Below are 24,172 nucleotides of genomic sequence, written 5' to 3'. Positions count from 1 at the left end.
CTGTGGTCGTTATAATACACAAGTTCCATTTGAACAGTATTTTGAGGTCCGCTACCCCAACCCCAAAGGGCCCAATCCCCCAAAGGCCCCCCCGAACCCCCCAAAGGGCCCTTCCCCTCCCCTCCTCCCCCTTCCCTCCCCCCACCCCATTTTTAAATACTTTTTTGCGCACATGTGTTTTGATGTTTCAAAGTTCATTTTGGATCTTTTTCGTTTAAATGCAAGAGTTGGATTATTTCAGTAGTGTTTTTTCGTGGTTTACCTTGTCACTGTTACATTCTCTTGACGTTTCAAAGTTCATTTTGGATCTTTTTCGTTGAAATGCACAAGAGTTGGAATATTTCAGTAGTGTTTTGTCGTGGTTTACCATACCACTGTTACCCTCTCTTGACGTTTCAAAGTTCATTTTGGATCTTTTTCGTTGAAATGCAAAAGTTAGAATGTTTCAGTAGTGTTTTCTCATGGTTTACCATGTCACTGTTACATTCTCTTGATGTTTTCAAAGTTCATATGGATTTTTTTTTCTTTGAAATACAAGAGTTGGAATATTTCAGTAGTGTTTTGTCGAGGTTTACCTTGTCACTGTTACATTTTCTTGATGTTTCAAAGTTCATTTTGATTCTTTTTCGTTGAAATGCATGACTTGGATTATTTCAGTAGTTTTTTGTCGTGGTTTACCTTGTCACTGTTACATTCCCTTGTTGTTTCGAAGTTCATTTTAGATTTTTTTCGTTGAAATACAAGAGTTGGAATATTTCAGTAGTGTTTTGTCGTGGTTTACATTGTCACTGTTACATTCTCTTGTTGTTTCAAAGTTCATATGGATTGTTTTCTCGTTGAAATGCAAGAGTTGGAATATTTCAGTAGTGTTTCGTCGTGGTTTACACTGTTAATGTTACATTCTCTTGATATTTCAAAGTTCATATGGATTTTTTTTTTTCATTGAAATGCAAGAGTTGGATTATTTCAGTAGTGTTTTGACGTGGTTTACAATGTCACTGTTACATTCTCTTGATGTTACAAAGTTCATTTTGGATCCTTTTCGTTGAAATGCAAGAGTTGGAATATTTCAGTAGTGTTTTGTCGTGGTTTACCTTGTCACTGTTACATTCGCTTGATGTTTCAAAGTTCATTTTGAATCCTTTTCGTTGAAATGCATGACTTGGATTATTTCAGTAGTGTTTTGTAGTGGTTTACCTTGTCACTGCTACATTCTCTTGATGCTTCAAAGTTCATTTTGAATCTTTTTCGTTTAAATGCATTAGTTGGAATATTTCAGTAGTGTTTCGTTGCGTTTTACCTTGTCACTGTTATATTATATTTATGTTTCAAAGTTCAGTTTAAATTTTTTTTTCGTTGAAATGTAGTATTTGGAATTTTTCAGTAGTGTTATGTCGTTGTTTACGTTGTCACTATTACATTCTCTTACTGTTTCAAAGTTCATTTTGGATTTTTTTCATCGTTGAAATGCAAGAGTTGGAATATTTCAGTAGTGTTTTGTCGTGGTTTACCATATCACTGTTACATTCTCTTGATGTTTCAAAGTTCATTTTGGATATTTTTTTTGTCGAATTTTTTTTGGTTGAAATGTAAGAGTTGGAATATTTCAGTAGTGTTTTTCGTGCTTTACCTTGTCACTCTTACATTTTCTTGATGTTTCAAAGTTCATTTTGGATTTTTTTTTTGTTGAAATGTAAGAGTTGGAATATTTCAGTAGTGTTTTGTCGTGGTTTACCTTGTCATTGTTACATTCTCTTGATGTTTCAAAGTTCATTTTTGATTTTTTTTCGTTGAAATGTAAGAGTTGGAATATTTCAGTAGTGTTTTGTCGTGGTTTACCTTGTCACTGTTACATTTTCTTGACGTTTCAAAGTTCATTTTAGATCTTTTTCGTCGAAATGCAAGAGTTGGAATATCTCAGTAGTGTTTTCTCACGGTTTACCTTGTCACTGTTACATTCTATTGATGTTTCAAAGTTCATTTTAGATCTTTTTCGTTGAAATGCAAGAGTTGGAATATTTCAGTAGTGTTTTCTCATGGTTTACCACGTCACTGTTACATTCTCTTGATGTTTCAAAGTTCATATGGATTTTTTTCGTTGAAATACAAGAGTCGGAATATTTCAGTTGTGTTTTGTCGTGGTATACCATGTCACTGTTATATTCTCGTGATGTTTCAAAGTTCATTTTGGATTTTTTTCGTTGAAATGCAAGAGTTGGAATATTTCACTAGTGTTTTGTCGTGGTTTACCTTGTCACTGTTACATTCTCTTGTTGTTTCAAAGTTCATTTTTGATCTTTATCGTTGAAATGCACGATTTGGATTATTTCAGTAGTGTTTTGTCATGGTTTACCTTGTCACTGTTACATTCTCTTGATGTTTCAAAGTTCATTTTAGATTTTTTTGTTGAAATACAAGAATTGTAATGTTTCAGTAGTGTTTTGTCGTGGTTTACATTGTCACTGTTACATTCTCTTGATGTTTCAAAGTTCATTTGGATTTTTTTTTTGTTGAAATGCAAGAGTTGGATTATTTCAGTAGTGTTTTGTCGTGGTTTACCATGTTACTGTTACATTCTCTTGATATTTCAAAGTTCAATTTGGATCTTTTTCGTTGAAATGCAAGAGTTGGAATATTTCAGTAGTGTTTTGTCGTGGTTTTCCTTGTCACTGTTACATTCTCTTGATTTTTCAAAGTTCATTTTGGATCCTTTTCCTTGAAATGCATGACTTGGAATATTTCAGTAGTGTTTTGTCGTGGTTTTCCTTGTCACTGTTACATTCTCTTGATGTTTCAAAGTTCATTTTGGATCCTTTTTCTTGAAATACATTCTTGGATTATTTCAGTAGTGTTTTCTCGTGGTTTACCATATCACTGTTACATTCTCTTGATGTTTCAAAGTTCATTTTGAATCTTTTTCATTGAAATGCAGGAGTTGGAATATTTCAGTAGTGTTTTGTCGTGGTTTACCTTGTCACTGTTACATTCTCTTGATGTTTCAAAGTTCATTTTAGATTTTTTTTTTTTGAAATGTAAGAGTTGGATTATTTCAGTAGTGTTTTGTCGCGGTTTACCATATCACTGTTACATTCTCTTGATGTTTCAAAATTCATTTTGGATTTTTCTTTTTTTGAAATGTAAGAGTTGGAATATTTCAGTAGTGTTTTGTCGTGGTTTACCTTATTACTGTTACATTCTCTTGATGTTTCAAAGTTCATTCGGATTTTTCTTTTCGTTGAAATGCAAGAGTTGGAATATTTCAGTAGTGTTTTATCGTGGTTTACCATATTACTGTTACATTCTCTTGATGTTTCAAAGTTCATTTTGGATTTTTTTTTGTCGAATTTTTTTTTGTTGAAATGTAAGAGTTGAAATACTTCAGTAGTGTTTTGTCATGTTTTACCTTCTCACTGTTACATTCTCTTGATGTTTCAAAGTTCATTTTGGAATTTTTTTGTTGAAATGTAGGCCTAAGAGTTGGAATATTTCAGTAGTGATTTGCCGTGGTTTACCATGTTACTGTTACATTCTCTTGATGTTTCAAATTTCACCATGGATCTTTTTCGTTGAAATGCAAGAGTTGGTTTATTTCAGTAGTGTTTTATTGTGTTTTACCATGTCACTGTTACATTCTCTTGATGTATCAAAGTTCATTTTGGATTTTTTTTTGTTGAAATGCAAGAGTTGGAATATTTCAGTTGTTTTTTATCATGGTTTACCTTGACACTCTTACATTCTCTTAATGTTTCTAAGTTCATTTTGATTTTTTTTTTCGTTGAAATGCAAGAGTTGGAATATTTCAGTAGTGTTTTGTCGTGGTTTACCAAGTCACTGTTACAATCTAAAGATATTTAAAAGTTCATTTTATATTTTTTTTTCGTTGAAATGTGAGATACGGAATATTTCAGTAGTTTTTTTCGTGGTTTACCTTGTCACTGTTACATTTTTTTAATGTTTCAAAGTTCATTTTGGATTTATTTCGTTGAAATGTACGAGTTCGAATATTTCATTAGTGTTTTGTCGTGGTTTACCTTGTCACTCTTACATTCTCTTAATGTTTCAAACTTCATTTAGGATTTTTTTTCGTTGCAATGTAAGAGTTGGAATATTTCAGTAGTGTTTTATTATGGTTTACCTTGTCACTGTTACATTCTCTTGATGTTTCAAAGATCATTTTAGATTTTTTTTTTTTGTTGAAATGTAAGAGTTGGAATATTTCAGTAGTGTTTTTTCGTGGTTTATCTTGTCACTGTTAAATTCTCATGATGTTTCAAAGTTCATTTTGGATTTTTTTTTGTTGAAATGTAAGAGTTGGAATATTTCAGTAGTATTTTATCGTGATTTACGTTGTCACTGTTACATTCTCTTGATATTTCAAAGTTCATAGTGAGAGATACGCAAAAAGTTGGGTTAATTTAAGTCAGGTTAGGTTAGCCTATGTACGCGCACATACATAGGCTAACCTAACGTAACCCAACCTATTCCAACTCTTACATTTCAACAAAAAAAAATCTAAAATGAACTTTGAAACATCAAGAGAATGTAACAGTGACAAGGTAAACCGCGACAAAACACTACTGAAATAATCCAACTCTTACATTTCAACAAAAAAATCTAAAATGAACTTTGAAACATCAAGAGAATGTAACAGAGACAAGGTAAACCACGATAAAACACTACTGAAATATTCCAACCCTGCATTTCAATGAAAAAGATTCAAAATGAACTTCGAAACATCAAGAGAACGTAACAGTGACATGGTAAACCACGAGAAAACACTACTGAAATAATCTTTGTCATGCATTTCAAGGAAAGGGATCCAAAATGAACTTTGAAACATCAAGAGAATGTAACAGTGACAAGGTAAACCACGACAAAACATTAATGAAATATTTCAACTCTTGCATTTCAACGAAAAAGATCCAAAGTGAACTTTGAAACGTCAAGAAAATGTAACTTTGACAAGGTAAACCACGACAAAACACTACTGAAATAATCCAACTCTTGCATTTCAACGAAAAAGATCTAAAATGAACTTTGAAACATCAAGAGAATGTAACAGTGACATGGTAAACCATGAGAAAACACTACTGAAATATTCCAACTCTTGAACTTCAACGAAAAAGATCTAAAATGAACTTTGAAACATCAATAGAATGTAACAGTGACAAGGTATACCATGAGAAAACACTACTGAAATATTCCAACTCTTACACTTCGACGAAAAAGATCCAAAATGAACTTTGAAAGGTCAAGAGAACGTAACAGTGACATGTTAAACCACGACAAAACACTACTGAAATATTCCAACTCTTGCATTTCAACGAAAAAGATCCAAAATGAACTTTGAAGCGTCAAAAGAATGTAACAGTGACATGGTAAACCATGAGAAAACACTACTGAAATAATCCAACTCTTGCATTTCAACGAAAAAGATCTAAAATGAACTTTGAAACATCAATAGAATGTAACAGTGACAAGATAAACCATGAGAAAACCACGACAAAACACTACTGAAATATTCCTCTTGCATTTCAACGAAAAAAAAATCGAAATGAACTTTGAAACATCAAGAGAATGTAACAGTGACATGGTAAACCACGAGAAAACACTAATGAAATATTCCAACTCTTGCATTTCAACGAAAAGGATCCAAAATGAACTTTGAAACGTAAGGAGAAAGTAACAGTGTCAAGGTAAACCTCGACAAAACACTACTGAAATATTCCAACTCTTGCATTTCAACGAAAAAGATCCAAAATGAACTTTGAAACATCAAGAGAATGTAAGAGTGACATTGTAAACCACGTCAAAACACTACTGAAATAATCCAACTCTTGGATTTCAATGAAAAACAAAATCCATATGAACTTTGAAATATCAAGAGAATGTAACAGTAATTTGATAAACCACGACAAAACACTACTGAAATATTCCAACTCTTGCATTTCAACGAAAAAAAAAATCCATATGAACTTTGAAACAAGAGAATGTAACAGTGACAAGGTAAACCACGACAAAACACCACTGAAATATTCCAACTCTTGTATTTCAACGAAAAAATCTAAAATGAACTTTGAAACAAAAAGGGAATCTAACGGTGACAAGGTAAACCACGACAAAACACTGCTGAAATAATCCAAGTCACACATTTCAACGAAAAAGATCCAAAATGAACTTTGAAAAATCAAGAGAATGTAACTGTGACAAGGTAAACCATGACAAAACACTACTGAAATAATCTAACTCTTGCATTTCAACGAAAAAAAAATCAAAAATGAACTTTGAAACGTCAAGAGAATGTAACAGTGACATGGTAAACCATGACAAAACACTACTGAAATAATCCAACTCTTGCATTTCAACGAAAAAGATCTAAAATGAACTTGGAAACATCAATAGAATGTAACAATGACAAGGTAAACCATGACAAAACACTACTGAAATAATCCAACTCTTGCATTTCAACGAAAAATATCTAAAATGAACTTTGAAACATCAAGAGAATGTAACAGCGACATGGCAAACCATGAGAAAACACTACTGAAATAATCCAACTCTTGCATTTCAACGAAAAAAATCAAAAATGAACTTTGAAACATCAATAGAATGTAACAGTGACAAGGTAAACCATGATAAAACACTACTGAAATATTCCAACTCTTGCACTTCGACGAAAAAGATCCAAAATAAACTTTGAAAGGTCAAGAGAATGTAACAGTGACATGGTAAACCACGACAAAACAGTACTGAAATAATCCAACTCTTGCATTTCAACGAAAAAGATCTAAAATGAACGTTGAAACATCAATAGAATGTAACAGTGACAAGGTAAACCATGAGAAAACACTACTGAAATATTCCAACTCTTGCACTTAGACGACAAAGATCCAAAATGAACTTTGAAAGGTCAAGAGAATATAACAGTGACATGGTAAACCACGACAAATCACTACTGAAATATTCCAACTCTTACATTTCAACAAAAAAAATTTCGACAAAAAAAATCCAAACTGAACTTTGAAACATCAAGAAAATGTAAGGGTAATATGGTAAACCATGACAAAACAGTAACGAAATATTCCAACCTTTGTATTTTAAAGAAAAAAAATCCAAATGAACTTCAAAATATCAAGAGACTGTAACAGTGACATGTTAAACCACGAAAAAACACTACTGAAATATTTCAACTCTTACATTTCAACAAAAAAAAATATATAAAATGAACTTTGAAACATCAAGAGAATGTAACAGTGATATGGTAAACCACGAAAAAACACTACTGAAATAATCCAACTCTTGCATTTCAACAAAAAAAAAATCTAAAATAAACTTTGAAACATCAAGAGAATGTAACAGTGACAAGGTAAACCATGATAAAAAACTACTGAAATATTCCAACTCTTGCATTTCAATGAAAAGATTCAAAATGAACTTTGAAACATCAAGAGAATGTAACAGTGACATGGTAAACCACTACAAAACACTACTGAAATAATCCAAGCCATGCATTTCAACGAAAAGGATCCAAAATGAGCTTTGAAACATCAAGAGAATGTAAAAGCGACAAGGTAAACCACGACAAAACACTACTGAAATATTCCAACTCTTGCATTTCAACGAAAAGGATCCAAAATGAACTTTGAAACGTCAAGAGAATGTAACAGTGTCAAGGTAAACCTCGACAAAACACTACTGAAATATTCCAACTCTTGCATTTCAACGAAAAAGATCCAAAATGAACTTTGAAACATCAAGAGAATGCAACAGTGACATTGTAAACCACGACAAAACACTACTGAAATAATCCAACTCTTGTATTTCAATGAAAAAAAAATCCATATGAACTTTGAAATATCAAGAGAATGTAACAGTAACATGGTAAACTACGCAAAAACACTACTGAAATATTCCAACTCTTGCATTTCAACGAAAAAAAAATCTATATGAACTTTGAAACAAGAGAATGTAACAGTGACAAGGTAAACCACGACAAAACACTGCTGTAATAATCCAAGTCACGCATTTCAACCAAAAAGATCCAAAATGTACTTTGAAACATCAAGAGAATGTAACAGTGACAAGGTAAACCAAGACAAAACACTAGTGAAATATTCCATATCTTGCATTTCAACGAAAAAAATCCAAAATGAACTTTGAAACGTCAAGAGAATGTAACAGTGACATAGTAAACCACGACAAAACACTACTGAAATATTCCAACTCTTACATTTCAACGAAAAAAAAAAAATCCAAAATGAACTTTGAAACATCACGAGAATATAACATTGACATAGTAAATCATAACAAAACACTACTGAAATATTCCAACTCTTACATTTCAACGAAAAAAAATCCATATGAACTTGGAAACATCAAGAGAATGTAAAAGTGACATGGTAAACCATGAGAAAACGTTACTGAAATATTACAACTCTTGCATTTCAACGAAAAAGATCCAAAATGAACTTTGAAACATCAAGAGAATGTAACAGTGACAAGGTAAACCCTGAGAAAACACTACTGAAATATTCCAATTCTTGCAATTGAACGAAAAAGATCCAAAATGAACTTTGAAACGTCAAGAGAATGTAACAGTGACATGGTAAACCACGACAAAACATTACTATAATATTCCAACTCTTGAATTTCAACGAAAAAGATCCAAAATGAACTTTGAAACATCAAGAGAATGTAACAGTGACATGGTAAACCACGACAAAACACTACTGAAATATTCCAACTCTTGCATTTCAACGAAAAAGATCTAAAATGAACTTTGAAACGTCAAGAGAATATAACAGTGACCTGGTAGACCACGACAAAACACTACTGAAATAATCCAACTCTTGCATTTCAACGAAAAAGATCCAAAATGAAATTTGAAACATCAAAACACATATGCGTAAAAAAGTATTTAAAAAATAGGGGGAGGAGGAGGAAAGGAGGGGAGGAATGTGAGGGAGATGGAGGGGGAGGAGAGGGGGCCCCTTTTGGGGGCTCGGGGGGCCTTTTGGGGGGAGGGCCCCCTTTGGGGGCCGGGGGGTTGGGGATCTCAAAACACTGTTCAAATGGAACTTGTATATTATAACGACCACAGAGTTTCACCCCAAATCATCTTCTAAAATGTCTCGAACTGTTTCGCCTAAATCATCTTCTAAAATGTATCAAACTGTTTCACCCAAATAATCCCCTAAAAGTAATTTCTGCGTGTTCCTTTGTTTCGGCATCCCTGCGCTGTCACATTTGAAATTCCCAGGAAACCATTTCCCGCGTAAAATATATTTAATCTTTCTTCATCTCTAAGGTGCTCCTAGCTACAATATAAAGGTTTCGACAGAATATTAATTTATCTCTCAGACCTAAAGAATTTTAAATTACATATCGCATATACACTGCAAACAAAATGCTTCATATCTTCCCCTAAGTGAAGCCATATGCATTTACCTATGTATCTGTTGCACTTAGAAACATCATAAATCTCTGTTATCCAAGAGATGAAATCAAGAATCAAGTTGCATTATTAAGACTTCGAAAGAATATTAATTCCTGAATTTATCGCTAAGCCTAAAGACCAGAGAAGCCATATAGATCATTCCTATTTTTATGCCCCCAGGGCATAACTTATAATCCTTGCCCTGAGGGTTGTGGGGGAGTTTCCTCCTCAAAAATGTGTTTTTTATCTGGAAATCAACTACCCTGAACAAAATGGTTATCTCAAAATTTTTATTGGATGTGTTTGGTGGAATGATGGGTGTGGCGGGGGGGGGGGGGGCTAGTTGCCCTCCAATCACTTTTGACTATTAAAAAGGGCACTAGCCCTTTGAATTTCCAGTCGAATGAGCTTTTATTGTAGTTTCTACGACAACGCCTTCTTTAAAAACCTTATATACCCCCAGGGTATAATTTAAAACCCTTGCCCTGAGGGATATGGGGGAGTGTCCTCCTCAAAAATATATTTTCTATCTGGAAATCAACTACGCTGAACAAAATTGCTATCTCAAAATTTTTATTGGATGTGTTTGGGGGAATAATGGGTATGTGGGGGGGGTCTAGTTGCCCTCCAATCACTTTTGACTATTAAAAAGGGTACTAGCCCTTTGAATTTCCAATCAAATGAGCCTGTTTTGAAGTTTCTACGACAACGCCTTTTATAAAACCTTATATGCCCCCAGGTCATAACTTAAAACCCTTGCCTTGAGGGTTATGAGGGAGTGTCCTCCTCAAAAGCATATTTTCTATCTGGAAAACAACTATGTTGAACAAAATGGCTATTTAAAAATTTGATTGGATGTGTTTGGGGGAATGATATGCGTGGGGGGAATTTCAAGGTCTTGGGACAAACCACAAGGACTAATCTGGGATTTGTATCATCGGTTTGTATTATGATTGTTTTCTTTTACAGCAAGATCAAATTATGATATATACAAATAGGCAGTGGCGTCAATTGGATGGTCAAGAGGACCTGCGACCCCCTTCTAAACTTTTTTGTCCCCTTTAGATTTTGCAAAAAACCTCCTTAGGTATTTTCATTGAAGATGCCTTTTGTGGGTATGTTTATTGAAAAAAATGAAAAACCACACATTCACCCCCCTCCTTTCCAGATATTCATAGTTGTATTTTGCCCCCCTCCCCCCCCCCCAATAATTTTTTGTGAATTGACGCCAATTCAATTTTGTCCTTGGTTCTTTGAGGAACCAAATGAATTGCTACCTTAGAATTATCTGTCTATCAAGGCACCGGGATGTCACACAGCAGTGTGGAGCAACAATAACGTAGCCTCACTCCATGTTATAGCATACATAACGCATTCTTCCTGCTGAAACATGCAAAATTTGTGAATATATTAGTTATGTATTTAGATTTTTTTTTTTTTTTTGGTTAACAGAAGGGAAAGATTATATATATAAGGTAAAGGAAATAGTAATGAAAGAAAGGGGATAAAAATGGGAATAAATGAGAGTACCACAGCATTTTAAGTAAAATTTTGAAAGATTTCTTAGTACCTTTTAGCTCTTTGAAAAGTTCTCCAATTTATTATTTTAATTGAATTTTAAATTTAAAATAATTTTTATTTTTCTACATTTAATTGGTAATATCTTATGCGTTTTTCAGTGGAACGCAGTAGCGCGAGAGGACATACATGTTTGGAAATTGACGAGTATTTCTCCTCTTCACGTTGAAGGTATTGTATGTTTTTCTTAAGATTTCGTTTGATGATTTTTATCATCTAGCTTATAATTTGTCCTGATTTAAATGCTGTTTTTATATTATTATTTTTAATTTTCTTCTTAATTTTTGTGACAATATTGGGATAAAAGGCAAAGTTATGTAATTTGTTTCTTGATTTGACCCATCTTCTAATATTTCTGGTTCCACCAACTTTGTTTTCCTTTTTTCAATTATTTGAGAAATCATATTTTCCGGATAGCCATTACCTACTAGAATATCCTTAATAAAAATCAGTTCATTGCTTATGTATCCTGGTGATGCTAATTTTAATACCCTATCAACTAAAGAAATAACCACACCCCTTTTTACCTGGATCGGATGATTTGATGCGAAAGACAAGTAACGGTTGTTATTAGTCGGTTTACGGTAAATTGAAACCGCTAGTTCGTTATTATTTCTATGGATCAAAATATCTAGAAAAGGTAACTTATTCTCTGTTTCCTTTTCAATTGTAAAAATTAATTCTCCTCCAAGATTATTTAAATGTTCCAAAAAACCTTCAATTTGTGATTCCCCATAATTCTAAATAGCTAAAATATCATCCATATATCTGCCCCAAAATTTAGGTTTTAAAAAATATGTTTCTATAGCTAAATTTTCTACATACTCTACATTGCTTTTTTTTCATTAAAAGCTTTTTCTGTTTGCATGTGTATAATTTTATCTTGCATAGCTGCAATAAGACTAGTAGCTTTAGAGAAAACTAGGTCTACTATATGCAGCTGCTCAAACAGAGAGTTCGTGGCAATAAAAATAATCTGCTAGATCGAGTGTAAGTATAAATTCAAACGTCTAAGTCTATGGACCTGAACTGCCGATTCCCCATCACTACATGTTTTGGTAATTGATAAAACGGCGAAAATACAGTTGTATCTACAGTACTTTGTTCACCGATCTATATCAGTGTACCCATCTTGTAGCAGATGATTTCTTAAGCTGAAGAACAGTTATGCCAGTGGCTTTCTGAGCATTAACAAAAAGTTGGTAGTGTGTATTACTATTTGCAATAAAGCAGTACAGCTCTTGAAGAATGGAGAACATAGATGCCATTCATCTCAAGCTCTGAATGCAATTAAATAAAAAAAACAAGTTTTTTAAACTGAAAGTAAGGAGCGACATTAAAACTTAAAACAAACAGAAATTATTCCATATATAAAAGGGCCTGTCCCCTCCTCAAGGCTTCGCTCTTTACGCTAAAGTTTTTTATTGTTTTAAAAAATACAGTTTCGAGACAGAGTCAAACTTTAGCGTACAGAGCGAGGCGTTGAGGAGGGGACAGCCCCTTTCATATACGGAATAATTTCTGTTCGTTTTAAGTTTTAATGTCGCTCCTTACTTTCAGTTTAAAAAGCGTGTTTTTTTTATTTAATTTCTGATCGTTTTTTAGTTAATGCAGCTTTTATTTTGGCTCACCGTCATTGAATAAGTAAACAAAATTTGCATAAAAATTTACTTCTCTTTTGCTAAATGGATGTCTCTAAATTTGGTTATGACGTAATATACAAAGTAACTTACGTAACACTTCTATATTCGGATATTTTTCTTCTGGCAAAAAATACAAAGTTGCAGATTTTTGCAGATATGAGCTTGAAACCTAGGTAATAGGGTTTTCTGATACGCTGAATCTGACGGTATGATTTTCATTAAAATTCTTTCACTTGTAGGGGATGTTTCCCCCCTCTTTAAAAAATTGGGTAAATTTTCTCAGGCTCGTAGCCTTTGATGAGTAAAACTAAACTTAATAAAATTTATATATTTAGAATCAGCATTATAAACCCATTCTTTTGATACATTTATTGACATCAAAATTCCGTTTTTAAAAGTTTCGATTACTATTGAGCCGTATCGCTTGTTTTTTTATTGTTTTTTTTTATTGTATCGTATATGAGGGGGTTCTCCCCTAAGTCAATACCACGCTCTTTACGTTAAAAGTTTAAAAAAAAATTTAATTCACAAACCCCGGAACCACAAAGGCCGTGTAGTTATAATAGATAGCTCTTTTGAAAGCACTAAAAAAAACTGTAGCGTAAAGAGCGATCTATTGACTTTTGGAAGAGCCCCCTCATAAACATAATACTATCTGTTCGTTTTAAGTTCTAATGGTGCTTCTTACTTTCAGTTGAAAAAAACTTGTTTTTTTTAAATTTAATTTCTGATCGTTTTTTAAATAATGCCTGGAAATCCGGCGCCCCCTTCACAGAAATGTCCTATACTCCAAAGAAACATCCTCCACGGAAAGATTCTCCCGAGTAACCCCCTCCTCAAGCCCCAAACTACAGAAAAAAATCCTTCCTGAAAATGTCTCTATATTTCTCAATAACGAATAAATAATGCTGGCAAGTCCGGCACCCCCTTCATGGCAATTTCCCTTCCCCCATGAAAACTTCTTTCATGGACAGATCCTCCAACATAACCCCCGACCCACCCCCCCCCCCCCACTACCAGAAAAAATCCTCCTGAAAACTTCTGTATACTTCCCAATAACCAATACTATATGTTAACATTGGGTAAAGTTTATAACTTTCAGCCCTCCCCCGGGGACTTCGGGGGATTAAGTCATCCTAAAACACATAGTTATCATATTTTCGACCATGCTGAACCAAATGGCAATCTCAAAATTTTGATCGGGTGACTTTGGGAAAAAAATGAGCGTGGGAGGGGGCCTAGTTGCCCTCCATTTTTTTTGTCACTTAAAAAGGGCATTAGAACTTTTAATTTCCGTTCCAATGAGCCCTCCCACGATATTCTAGGACCACTGGGTCGATATGATCACCCTGGAAAAAAAAAAAATAATAAACACGCATCCGTGATCTTTCTTGTGGCAAAAAATGCAAAATTCCACATTTTTGTAGATAGGAGCTTGAAACCTCTACAGTAGGGTTTTCTGATACGCTGAATATAATGGTGTGATTTTCATCAAGGTTCTATAACTTTTAGGGGGTCTTTCCCCCTTTTTTGAAAATCAGCTAAATTTTCTCAGGCGCGTAACTTTTGATGGGTAGGACTAAACTTGATGAAAGTTATATATTTGAAATAAGCTTTGAAATCTGATTCTTTTGATGTATCTATTGGTATCAAAAACCATATTTCTAAGTGTTTTTATTTTTTCTTATTTACTCAATTCTTGTCTCGTAGGATTGATAAGGAAAGGTTAAAGGTCAATAATGAAAAGAAGCTTTAGAATGTAATTTGTAGTTTAGGCATTAAATTTCCTAACAGTCTATACAAAACCTTTCTAATTGTACAGGATCGATGGTATCCATATTTGAGTGTGCCGATAATATTTTAACACATGTCATGTTTGGCATTTGTGATTAATGTTCAAAACTTTAAAATTCAATAATTTTAGCGCCACCTTCACAACCGACCGGCTTCAGAGTTGTTGGCGCTACGAGTCGATCAATGACACTTCAGTGGGGTCCACCAAGCAGTAGTGGAGGAGCAGAAGTTACGGGTACGTGATCTTTTGTCTTGGCTCTTTCTGTATTTCCCTTCTTGATCCCTTTCAATCGATCTATCCATCTTCCTCTCATATTTCTCCATTCTCTCTTTCCATTCTACCACCCCTCTCTTTTTTCTCTTTTGCCTCTATTTGGTTTCTCTCTTTTAGTCTCTTCTCTTTCTCATTCTATTTTGTTTATATTGATTCGTAGATTTTTAGGGTCTCTATATGTCTTATTATTCTCTCTCTATCCCCTTTTATATTGTATAGGGGCGTTGGGAGGGGGGCAGGGGGGCACCTGCCCCCCTAGACCTTCAAATTTACATTAGATATGGCTGAAAAAGCAGATGGTTGGAAAAGCAGTTGATAAAAGGCCCTCCATCACACTATTGACTGCTCCCCCCTCCCCTAGACAATATGCTGCCTAGGCCCATGGGCGTAGCTCCAGCATTTTTATTGGGACGACAAGAGGGGTCTCCATTTGGACGGTCAAGGGGTATGGGCTATATAATAATGTTGTCCCAAAATTATTGGGGGGGGGGGGGGCAATTGCACTGCATGATAACACGCTGCACGGTGACCTTGAAGAGTGGCGCCCCTCGAGGAAATCATAGCCTAGTAAACGACACAGCATTTACCTAGTAAACAGTACTGGATTCCGATTAATGGATAATTCTTTTTGTACTTGGTCTGTTTTGAAGGACTTTTTTTCGGCTGATTTACCACTTCCTGGCTAATTTATAAACTATTGATTGCCATCCCATTGTAGCCTAATATGTGTAGGTATGAATTTTAATGAATCGGAGGTAGTAGGTTTGAGATTGTCTGTATAGGATTTCGACATTTCTCGGAAGAAGAGTAGGAATGCAGATAACGTGCTATCGAAAGACACTATCTCTACATTGACAGATGCTAGATAAAGTCCAGCAATTGTTTTAATTACTCACAGAACAAGAAAAGTGCAATGAATTCGTAAATCCAAAAATTTACCCTATACAGGAAATTATATGAGTACAAAATCTAACGTCTATGCATAAACTAAGCATAACTTCTAAGCAGAAGCTGTGTGCAATCCTGGGCCCATCTTAGTAACAACAATGTTTTTCACACTTGGCGATACTCTTCTCAATAAACATCAACATCAGATCTCTGAGCCTTTCGTTACCCATTATTGATCTTCAATAGGATTTAATCAGGCTTAGTTTAGACAAAAATCCTTACTAGCCGTTGTGATAGGCAGAATAATGAAGATTTGTATAATTTTCAAAATTTCGGAATGCACTATTGACCTTCAGACAAAAGTGAAGTTCAAAGAGATCTTACGGCTTATTCGCTAAGAGTCGGCATTTCTTCTCACAAGATCCGTTTGCGAGGCCAAAAGGGTTGTGTCAATATATGCTTCTTTGTAATACTCTGCTACACTAGCTAGTCGGCTAGCATCACGGAAGTGGGGCGAATAAACATCTGATGTAGAGATTGACTCTAACACTGGAACTGGACTGGAAGAGCATTCATGAAGCGGCTTTCAAACTCAGAGCACGATGCGTCTATGAAAAGAAAATAATCCCTTCTGAAATAATCTTTAGTTGATCCTTTCAACTGAGCAAGATCACTTTTTCCAAAAGTCAACATGGTTACAAAATTACGTAAGTGAGAAGCTACTTCCTGTGCAGGCTTTGGTCTTTTACACGAGGAATTAAGAGTTCGGAAAATTTTACAAAAGGTTTTCTGTGAGGCCACACTCACAAGAAAATTATGTTGCTTTTTTTTCATTAAAAGCTTTTTCTGTTTGCATGTGTATAATTTTTTCTTGCATAGCTGCAATAAGACTAGTAGCCTTAGAGAAAACTAGGTCTACTATATGCTGCTGCTCAAACAGAGATTTCGTGGCAATAAAAATAATCTGCTAGATCGAGTGTAAGTATAAATTCAAACATCTAAGTCTGTGGACCTGAACTGCCGATTCCCCATCACTACATGTTTTGGTAATTGATAAAACGGCGAAAATACAGTTGTATCTACAGTACTTTGTTCGCCGATCTATATCAGTGTACCCATCTTGTAGCAGATGATTTCTTAAGCTGAAGAACAGTTATGCCAGCGGCTTTCTGAGTATTAACAAAAAGTTGGTTGCGTGTGTTACTATTTGCAATAAAGCAGTACAGCCCTTGAAGAATGGAGAAGATAGATGCCATTCATCTCAAGTTCTGAATGCAATTAAATAAAAAAACAAGTTTTTTAAACTGAAAATAAGGAGTGTCATTAAAACTTAAAACGAACAGAAATTATTCCGTATATGAAAGGGCCTGTCCCCTCCTCAACGCTTCGCTCTTTACGCTAAAGTTTTTTATTGTTTTAAAAAATAAAGTTGATAGACGGATTCAAACTTTAGCGTAAAGAGCAAGGCGTTGAGGAGGGGACAGCCCCTTTCATATACGGAATAATTTCTGTTCGTTTTAATTTTTAATATAGCTCCTTACTTTCAGTTTAAAAAACATGTTTTTTTTTATTTAATTTCTGATCGTTTTTTAGTTAATGCAGCTTTTATTTTGGCTCAAGGTCATTGTATGAGTAAAACAAATTCGCATAAAAATTTACTTTTCTTTTGCTAAATGGCTGTCTCTAAATTTGGTTATGACATAATTTACAAATTAACTTACGTAACTAACTTCTATATTCGTATATTTTTCTTCTGGCAAAAACTACAAAGTTGCAGATTTTTGCAGATATGAGCTTGAAACCTATGTAATAGGGTTTTCTGATACGCTGAATCTGACGGTGTGATTTTCATTAAAATTCTTTCACTTGTAGGGGATGTTTCCCCCTCTTTAAAAAATCGGATAAATTTTCTCAGGCTCGTAGCCTTTGATGAGTAATACTAAACTTAATAAAATTTATATATTTAGAATCAGTATTATAAACCCATTCTTTTGATATATTTATTGACATAAAAATTCCGTTTTTAAAAGTTTCGATTACTATTGAGCCGTATCGCTTGTTTTTTTATTGTTTTTTTTTATTACGTATATGTTATTACATATATGAGGGGGTTCTCCCCTAAGTCAATACCACGCTCTTTATGTTAAAAGTTAAAAAAAAAAATTAATTCACAAACCCCTGAATCACAACGGCCGTTTAATTAGAATATATAGCTCTTTTGAAAGCAATAAAAAAAACTGTAGCGTAAAGAGCGAGGTATTAACTTGGGGGAGAACCCCCTCATATACCTAATAATTTCTGTTCGTTTTAAGTTCTAATGTTGCTTCTTATTTTCAGTTGAAAAAAACTTTTTTTTTTTTAAATTTAATTTCTGATCGTTTTTTAATTAATGCTTGGAAATCCGGCGCCCCCTTCATAGAAATGTCCCTTACCCCAAAGAAACATCCTCCACGGAAAGATTCTCCCGAGCAACCCCCTCCTCCAGCCCCACCCTCTAGAAAAAAATCCTTCCTGAAAATGTCTGTATGTTTCCCAATAACCAATAAATAATGCTGGCAAGTCCTGCGCCCCCTTCATGGCAATTTCCCTTCCCCCATGAAAACTTCTTTCATGGACAGATCGTCCAACATAACCCGTGACCCACCCACCCCCCCCCCCCTACTACCAGAAAAAAAAACCTCCTGAAAACTTCTGTATACTTCCCAATAAACAATACTAAATGTTAACATTGGGTAAAGTTCATAAATTCTAGCCCTCCCCCCGGGGACTTCGGGGGATTAAGTCATTCTAAAAGATATAGTTATAATATTTTCAACCACACTGAACAAAATGGTTATCTCAAAATTTTGATTAGCTGCCTTTGGGAAAAAAATGAGCGTGGGAGTGCGGCCTAGTTGCCCTCCATTTTTTTTGTCACTTAAAAAGGGCACTAGAACTTTTAATTTCCTTTCCAATGAGCCCTCTCACGATATTCTAGGACCACTGGGTCGATATGATCACCGCGGGAAAAAAAAAAAAAAAAAGACGCATACGTGATCTTTCTTCTGGCAAAAACTGCAAAATTCCACATTTTAGTATATAGGAGCTTGAAACCTCTACAGTAGGGTATTTTGATACTCTGAATATGATGGTGTGATTTTCATTAAGGTTCTATAGCTTTTAGGGGGTCTTTCCCCCTTTTTTGAAAATCAGCCAAATTTTCTCAGGCGTGTAACTTTTGATGGGTAGCACTAAACTTGATGAAGATATATATTTAAATTCAGCATTGAAATCTGATTCTTTTGATGTATCTATTGGTATCAAAAACCTTTTTCTAGAGTTTCGGTTACCATTGAGCCGGGTCGCTCCTTACTTACAGTTCGTTACCACGAACTGTTTGATATTATCAGATGAGAGTTCCTGCACTGTTATTTTGATTAGAGCTTAACTTAAATATTTTTTCTTCGAATTTTCGTTCCTGAGACTTCATATTTCTAAGTGTTTTTATTTTGTCTTATTTACTCAATTCTTGTCTCGTAGGATTGATAAGGAAAGGTTAATGGTCAATAATGAAAAGAAGCTTTAGAATGTAATTTGTAGTTTAGGCATTAAATTTCCTAACAGTCTATACAAAACCTTTCTAATTGTACAGGATCGATGGTATCCATATTTGAGTGTGCCGATAATATTTTAACACATGTCATGTTTGGCATTTGTGATTAATGTTCAAAACTTTAAAATTCAATAATTTTAGCGCCACCTTCACAACCGACCAACTTCAGAGTTGTTGACGTTACGAGTCGCTCAGTGACACTTCAGTGGGGTCCACCAAGCAGTAGTGGAGGAGCAGAAGTTACGGGTACGTGATCTTTTGTCTTGGCTTTTTCTGTATTTCCCTTCTTAATCCCTTTCAATCGATCTATCCATCTTCCTCTCATATTTCTCCTTTCTCTCTTTCCATTCTACCATCCCTCTCTCTATCTTTCTCTTTTGCCTCTATTTGGTTTCTCTCTTTTAGTCTCTTCTCTTTCTCATTCTATTTTGTTTATATTGATTCGTAGATTTTTAGGGTCTCTATATGTCTTATTATTCTCTCTCTATCCCCTTTTATATTGTATAGGGGCGTAGGGAGGGGGGCAGGGGGAAACCTGCCCCCCTAGACCTTCAAATTTACATTAGATATGGCTGAAAAAGCAGATGGTTGGAAAAGCAGTTGATAAAAGGCCCTCCATCACACTATTGACTGCTCCCCCCCCCCCTAGACAAAATGCTGCCTAGGCCCATGGGCGTAGCTCCAGCATTTTTATTGGGACAAGAGGGATCTCCATTCGGACGGTCAAGGGGTATGGGCTATATAATAATGTTTTCCCAAAATTATTGGGGGGGGGGGGCAATTGCACTGCATGAAAACACGCTGCACGGTGACCTTGAAGAGTGGCGCCCCTCGAGGAAATCATAGCCTAGTAAACGACACAGCATTTACCTAGTAAACAGTACTGGATTCCGATTAATGGATAATTCTTTTGTACTTGGTCTGTTTTGAAGGACTTTTTTTCGGCTGATTTACCACTTCCTGGCTAATTTATAAACTATTGATTGCCATCCCATTGTAGCCTAATATGTGTAGGTATGAATTTTAATGAATCGGAGGTAGTAGGTTTGAGATTGTCTGTATAGGATTTCGACATTTCTCGGAAGAAGAGTATCGCCAAGTGTGAAAAACATTGTTGTTACTAAGATGGGCCCAGGATTGCACACAGCTTCTGCTTAGAAGTTATGCTTAGTTTATGCATAGACGTTAGATTTTGTACTCATATAATTTCCTGTATAGGGTAAATTTTTGACTTTACGAATTCATTGCACTTTTCTTGTTCTGTGAGTAATTAAAACAATTGCTGGACTTTATCTAGAATCTGTCAATGTAGAGATAGTGTCTTTCGATAGCACGTTATCCGCATTCCTCTAGTCTGAATCTGCTGGGGAAGAAATGTTCCGAATCGTCCCAATGACGATTTTGTAATTATTTTTTCCTTTAAAATTTAATCTTCCAATCTTCCACAGTGCCATTTTGAATGTTCATTTGTGGGTTATAAATGAATCGCTAAATAAATACAAAAATATTTTTGTTTCAACTTTCTAATATATTTAATAGTGGATTGTTTTGACGGCCTCTTTGAAGCATAAAATAAGCTTCTTTCCGTATTTATAGTCACACATTTGTGCGTTTTAACCTTTCTTTTTCTTTTTTTGGATTTATAACCATTGGTCGCAGTTTAATTTTCTTATCTACACTATCTTTTAGGTTATATTGTCGAGAAAAAAGTTGAAGGGACTGATAAATGGGAGAAAATAGTCACGCTGGACTCAACTGTAACTCTGTATGTAGTACATAACTTAAAAGAACGGTCCGACAAGCTGTACTTTCGAGTTACAGCTGAGAATCCAATTGGATTAAGTGAGCCTGCAGAAACAGGAGTAGTTGCTCTCAAAACTCATGCAAGTAAGTGTTTTCAAACAAGGCTATTCATCAGTCTTCTTTTCTTTCTAATTTTGATGATATTTAAATGTTTCTTAATGTGACAAACCTTTTCCAATGACAATATAATTTAAAGTATAGTAAGTAAGTGGTTACCTAAAGTTACTCGGTGGATCACTAACAATTAATGAAATTATAAATGGTTTGATCCTAATCATCTAGAGTTTAGCGTTCAAAGATCTTATTTCTCATTTATCACAAACGGTAAATGGTTCTCAATTCCTACCGTACGGTAATGAATATTGCGTTGGACATTACAATCCCTACCGGCAGTACTGGTCTTTGTTCCATGGCCCTTCAGCCAGAAAGTGTGAAAGAGGGTTAGGGGATCAGCCATTCTGTGTTTTCCCCCACTCTTCCTGTTTACCATCCTTATATTTGTCCAGGTACCAATTTAGAGCTTGGTTGAGTCTGGCCCAGCTTACGAAGTCAAGGCACTAGCCCTTGTTCTCAACCAAATAACCTGAGACACCAGGGCTTGAGCCTCTGTCCTCACAGATATAATGTTTTTGCGCAAATGGCTGCAATAGAGGCTCAAATTAAAGAGATTTCACACTGATTTAGCCGAGAGTACAATCATGGTCCATAAAAGAGCCCAGTTGGTCAAATCCATTACACCCTCCCTCATTCCCTTCAAATATGCTAGGTAGTGGTTCCATCGCCTCTTATAATGTACTATAATCATGTTTTTAAAGAGCCAATTTTTTCTGTTTGGCGATTATTATTATGTTCCTATGATGTTATCTACAAAAGAAGAGATTTGTATTTATAATTTTTTTTTCTCCAGCTACTTTCATTTTGACGTGGTTCGAGGATATGAAATCAGCTTGGTAACTAATGGCTTTGCCAATACTGACGACTTTCTGGTCCAGTTTAACATAAGGGTCTTTTAATTTCTTTAGTTTCAAGTCTATTATTTGTATCGCATCGTTTTTCCTTTTTATTTATATTGTCTAAACCGAAGTTATTTCTTTCCTAAATTCTGATTCAATTTTTGGTAACTATTTTGTATGTTTTTGCTATTTCCACCAATGAAGAAATTCCTTAGGTATTTTCAAAGACCGCACTACTTTTCCATGACGTATAAATAACAGTTCAATATGGAAAATCGTTTTATTAGACAATGAATCACAACAAAATAATCTCTGGATATTTCGGTCACACATACAGTGGCCGTCATCAGCAGGTAAACCTATCTATCTGCTGATGACTGCAGCTGTACATGTGACCGAAACATCCAGAGATTATTTTGTTGTAGTTCACTGTCTTATAAAAGGATTATCCTTTTTGAACTGTTATTTATAAACGTGAAGAAATCCCTGCTTTGATAACCGCAGGGTTTCTCATGTTTTTTTTATCCTTTGTTATAGAATAGTTTTAAAGAAATTGAAACATCGTTAGAAAAGAGTTAATAACAATTGGAAAACAAGCCATTGCTATCTCGTTCCTTCACACGAGAAAGAGAAAGTGCAAAAAATATTATAAACTCATTGTAAACAGGACAAAATATGCGAAGAATAAAACTTCTGCACTATACAGTGAGACTCTGTGACATTTCAGGAAAAAAAAAATTGTAAGGTTTATCGCCTTTTCGTTTACTTTATTTTTGTGTCACCCACCTTGTCCAATGTCGTTATGAACGTGGCAATGAAGTCATTTTCTTATTTGCTACTATCTACAAATAAGTGAAATATTCAATTCGTACTAACATAGATTTACTGTTAGCTGCACCTGGCCCGCCTACTGCGCCTCTTGAAATACGCCCAACTGGTCCTCATTCAATTATTGTGGAATGGGGTGAGCCAGAAAGTGATGGTGGTGCTCCAATTGAAGAATATGTCCTAGCTGCCCGAGATACAATGAAAACCATGTGGATGGAAGTTGGGACTGTAGAAGCTGGGGTGACAAGACTGAATATTAAAGATATGCAGGTTAGTATCAATTAACTTAAGTTCCAAAATTTGGTTGGAAATAAGGATGTAGACAAAAAAAAAATTTACTACACATAGCAAAATTAGAAAACAAAAAATATGTAGAATTAATTAACCTGACAAATTCCCTAAGAACCTTCATAGAAGTTCCTATTTGATTTAACATTAGAGCTGTAGAATAGAAATAGATATTTGCCATTGATAGTCAAATTTCGGGTAAAAGGGTAAAGAATTAAATGAAAAAAGAGCAATTAAACTAGAAAACAAAAATGGAAAAAACAAGTGTAAAACACGATGAAGATATTTGCCAAAGCAAACAAAATAAAACAAATATCTGAAGTTAAGTGATATGATGAACATTCTAAGAACTTTCATAGACCTTCCTAAAGTTTAATTGAAAATTTGCTGTAAATTTAGAAAAATGTATGTGCCATAGATAACCGAAATAACAAAAAGAATATACTGAATAAAGTGAAATGATGAGCTAAGAACATCAACAGTATTTCATAAACCTCAATAGAAATTGCATCTACAATGCTAAGAAAAGCCATTTGCCACAGGTGGTCGAATGGAAAAAAAAATGTCTATAATTGATTTAAATGACAGATTTCTTAAGATCATCCATAGAACTCCCTAAAATCTAATTAAAAATGGAAGTACAGCTATAAAAAGAAATATTCCAGATTAAAGAGATAATCCAATTAAAAAAAAAAAAAAAACTTATGCTGAATTAAGATATATAATGAACTTCTTAAGATCTTCAAAAGTACTTCCTAAAATAAAATTGAAGTAGAGCTATAAAAGTAAAAAGAAAAATGTGCCATAGGTAGCCAACTTATAAAAAAAAGTATCTGGGAATAAGTGAAATAACAAACTTATCAAGAACGTCCATGAGAATTTCTAAGAAATAAAATGGAAATAGAACTCTAAGAATGAAAAAGGATAAATGTCATAAATAGCCAGATTAAAAAGAAGTCTCTGGAATTAAATAAGCTAGTGAACTTTCTAAGAGTTAAGAAAAAAAACTGTTGAAATAAAAAATGATATTTTCCATAGATACGTAAATTTAAAAGACATCTTGGACGAAGTGGCATGACCAAATTCCAAACAACT

General features: G+C 34.4%; 1 protein-coding gene across 3 annotated transcripts in view; it reads left to right on the top strand.

Annotated features, from left to right (window-relative positions):
• Nucleotides 1–14,585: 14,585 nt before the first annotated feature.
• LOC148956012 (immunoglobulin superfamily member 22-like) overlaps nucleotides 14,586–24,172 on the top strand; it is a 43,011-nt gene continuing 33,424 nt past the window's right edge. For all 3 annotated transcript variants that reach the window (XM_089089169.1, XM_089089136.1, XM_089089207.1), the window contains exons 1-4: nucleotides 14,586–14,686; nucleotides 19,347–19,451; nucleotides 20,895–21,092; nucleotides 22,854–23,059. In XM_089089169.1, coding sequence (XP_088945295.1) covers nucleotides 14,635–14,686; nucleotides 19,347–19,451; nucleotides 20,895–21,092; nucleotides 22,854–23,059 — 561 coding nt within the window. In that variant the 5' untranslated portion in view covers nucleotides 14,586–14,634. The remainder of the gene's footprint in view (nucleotides 14,687–19,346; nucleotides 19,452–20,894; nucleotides 21,093–22,853; nucleotides 23,060–24,172) is intronic.

Source organism: Artemia sp. Qi Xiang Cuo, chromosome 1, assembly GCF_049724085.1.
Source record: "Artemia sp. Qi Xiang Cuo chromosome 1, ASM4972408v1, whole genome shotgun sequence".
NCBI classification, from domain to species: domain Eukaryota; kingdom Metazoa; phylum Arthropoda; class Branchiopoda; order Anostraca; family Artemiidae; genus Artemia; species Artemia sp. Qi Xiang Cuo.
The sequence above is the reverse complement of the archived record's forward strand: the minus strand, read 5'-3'. Positions and strand labels throughout refer to the sequence as shown.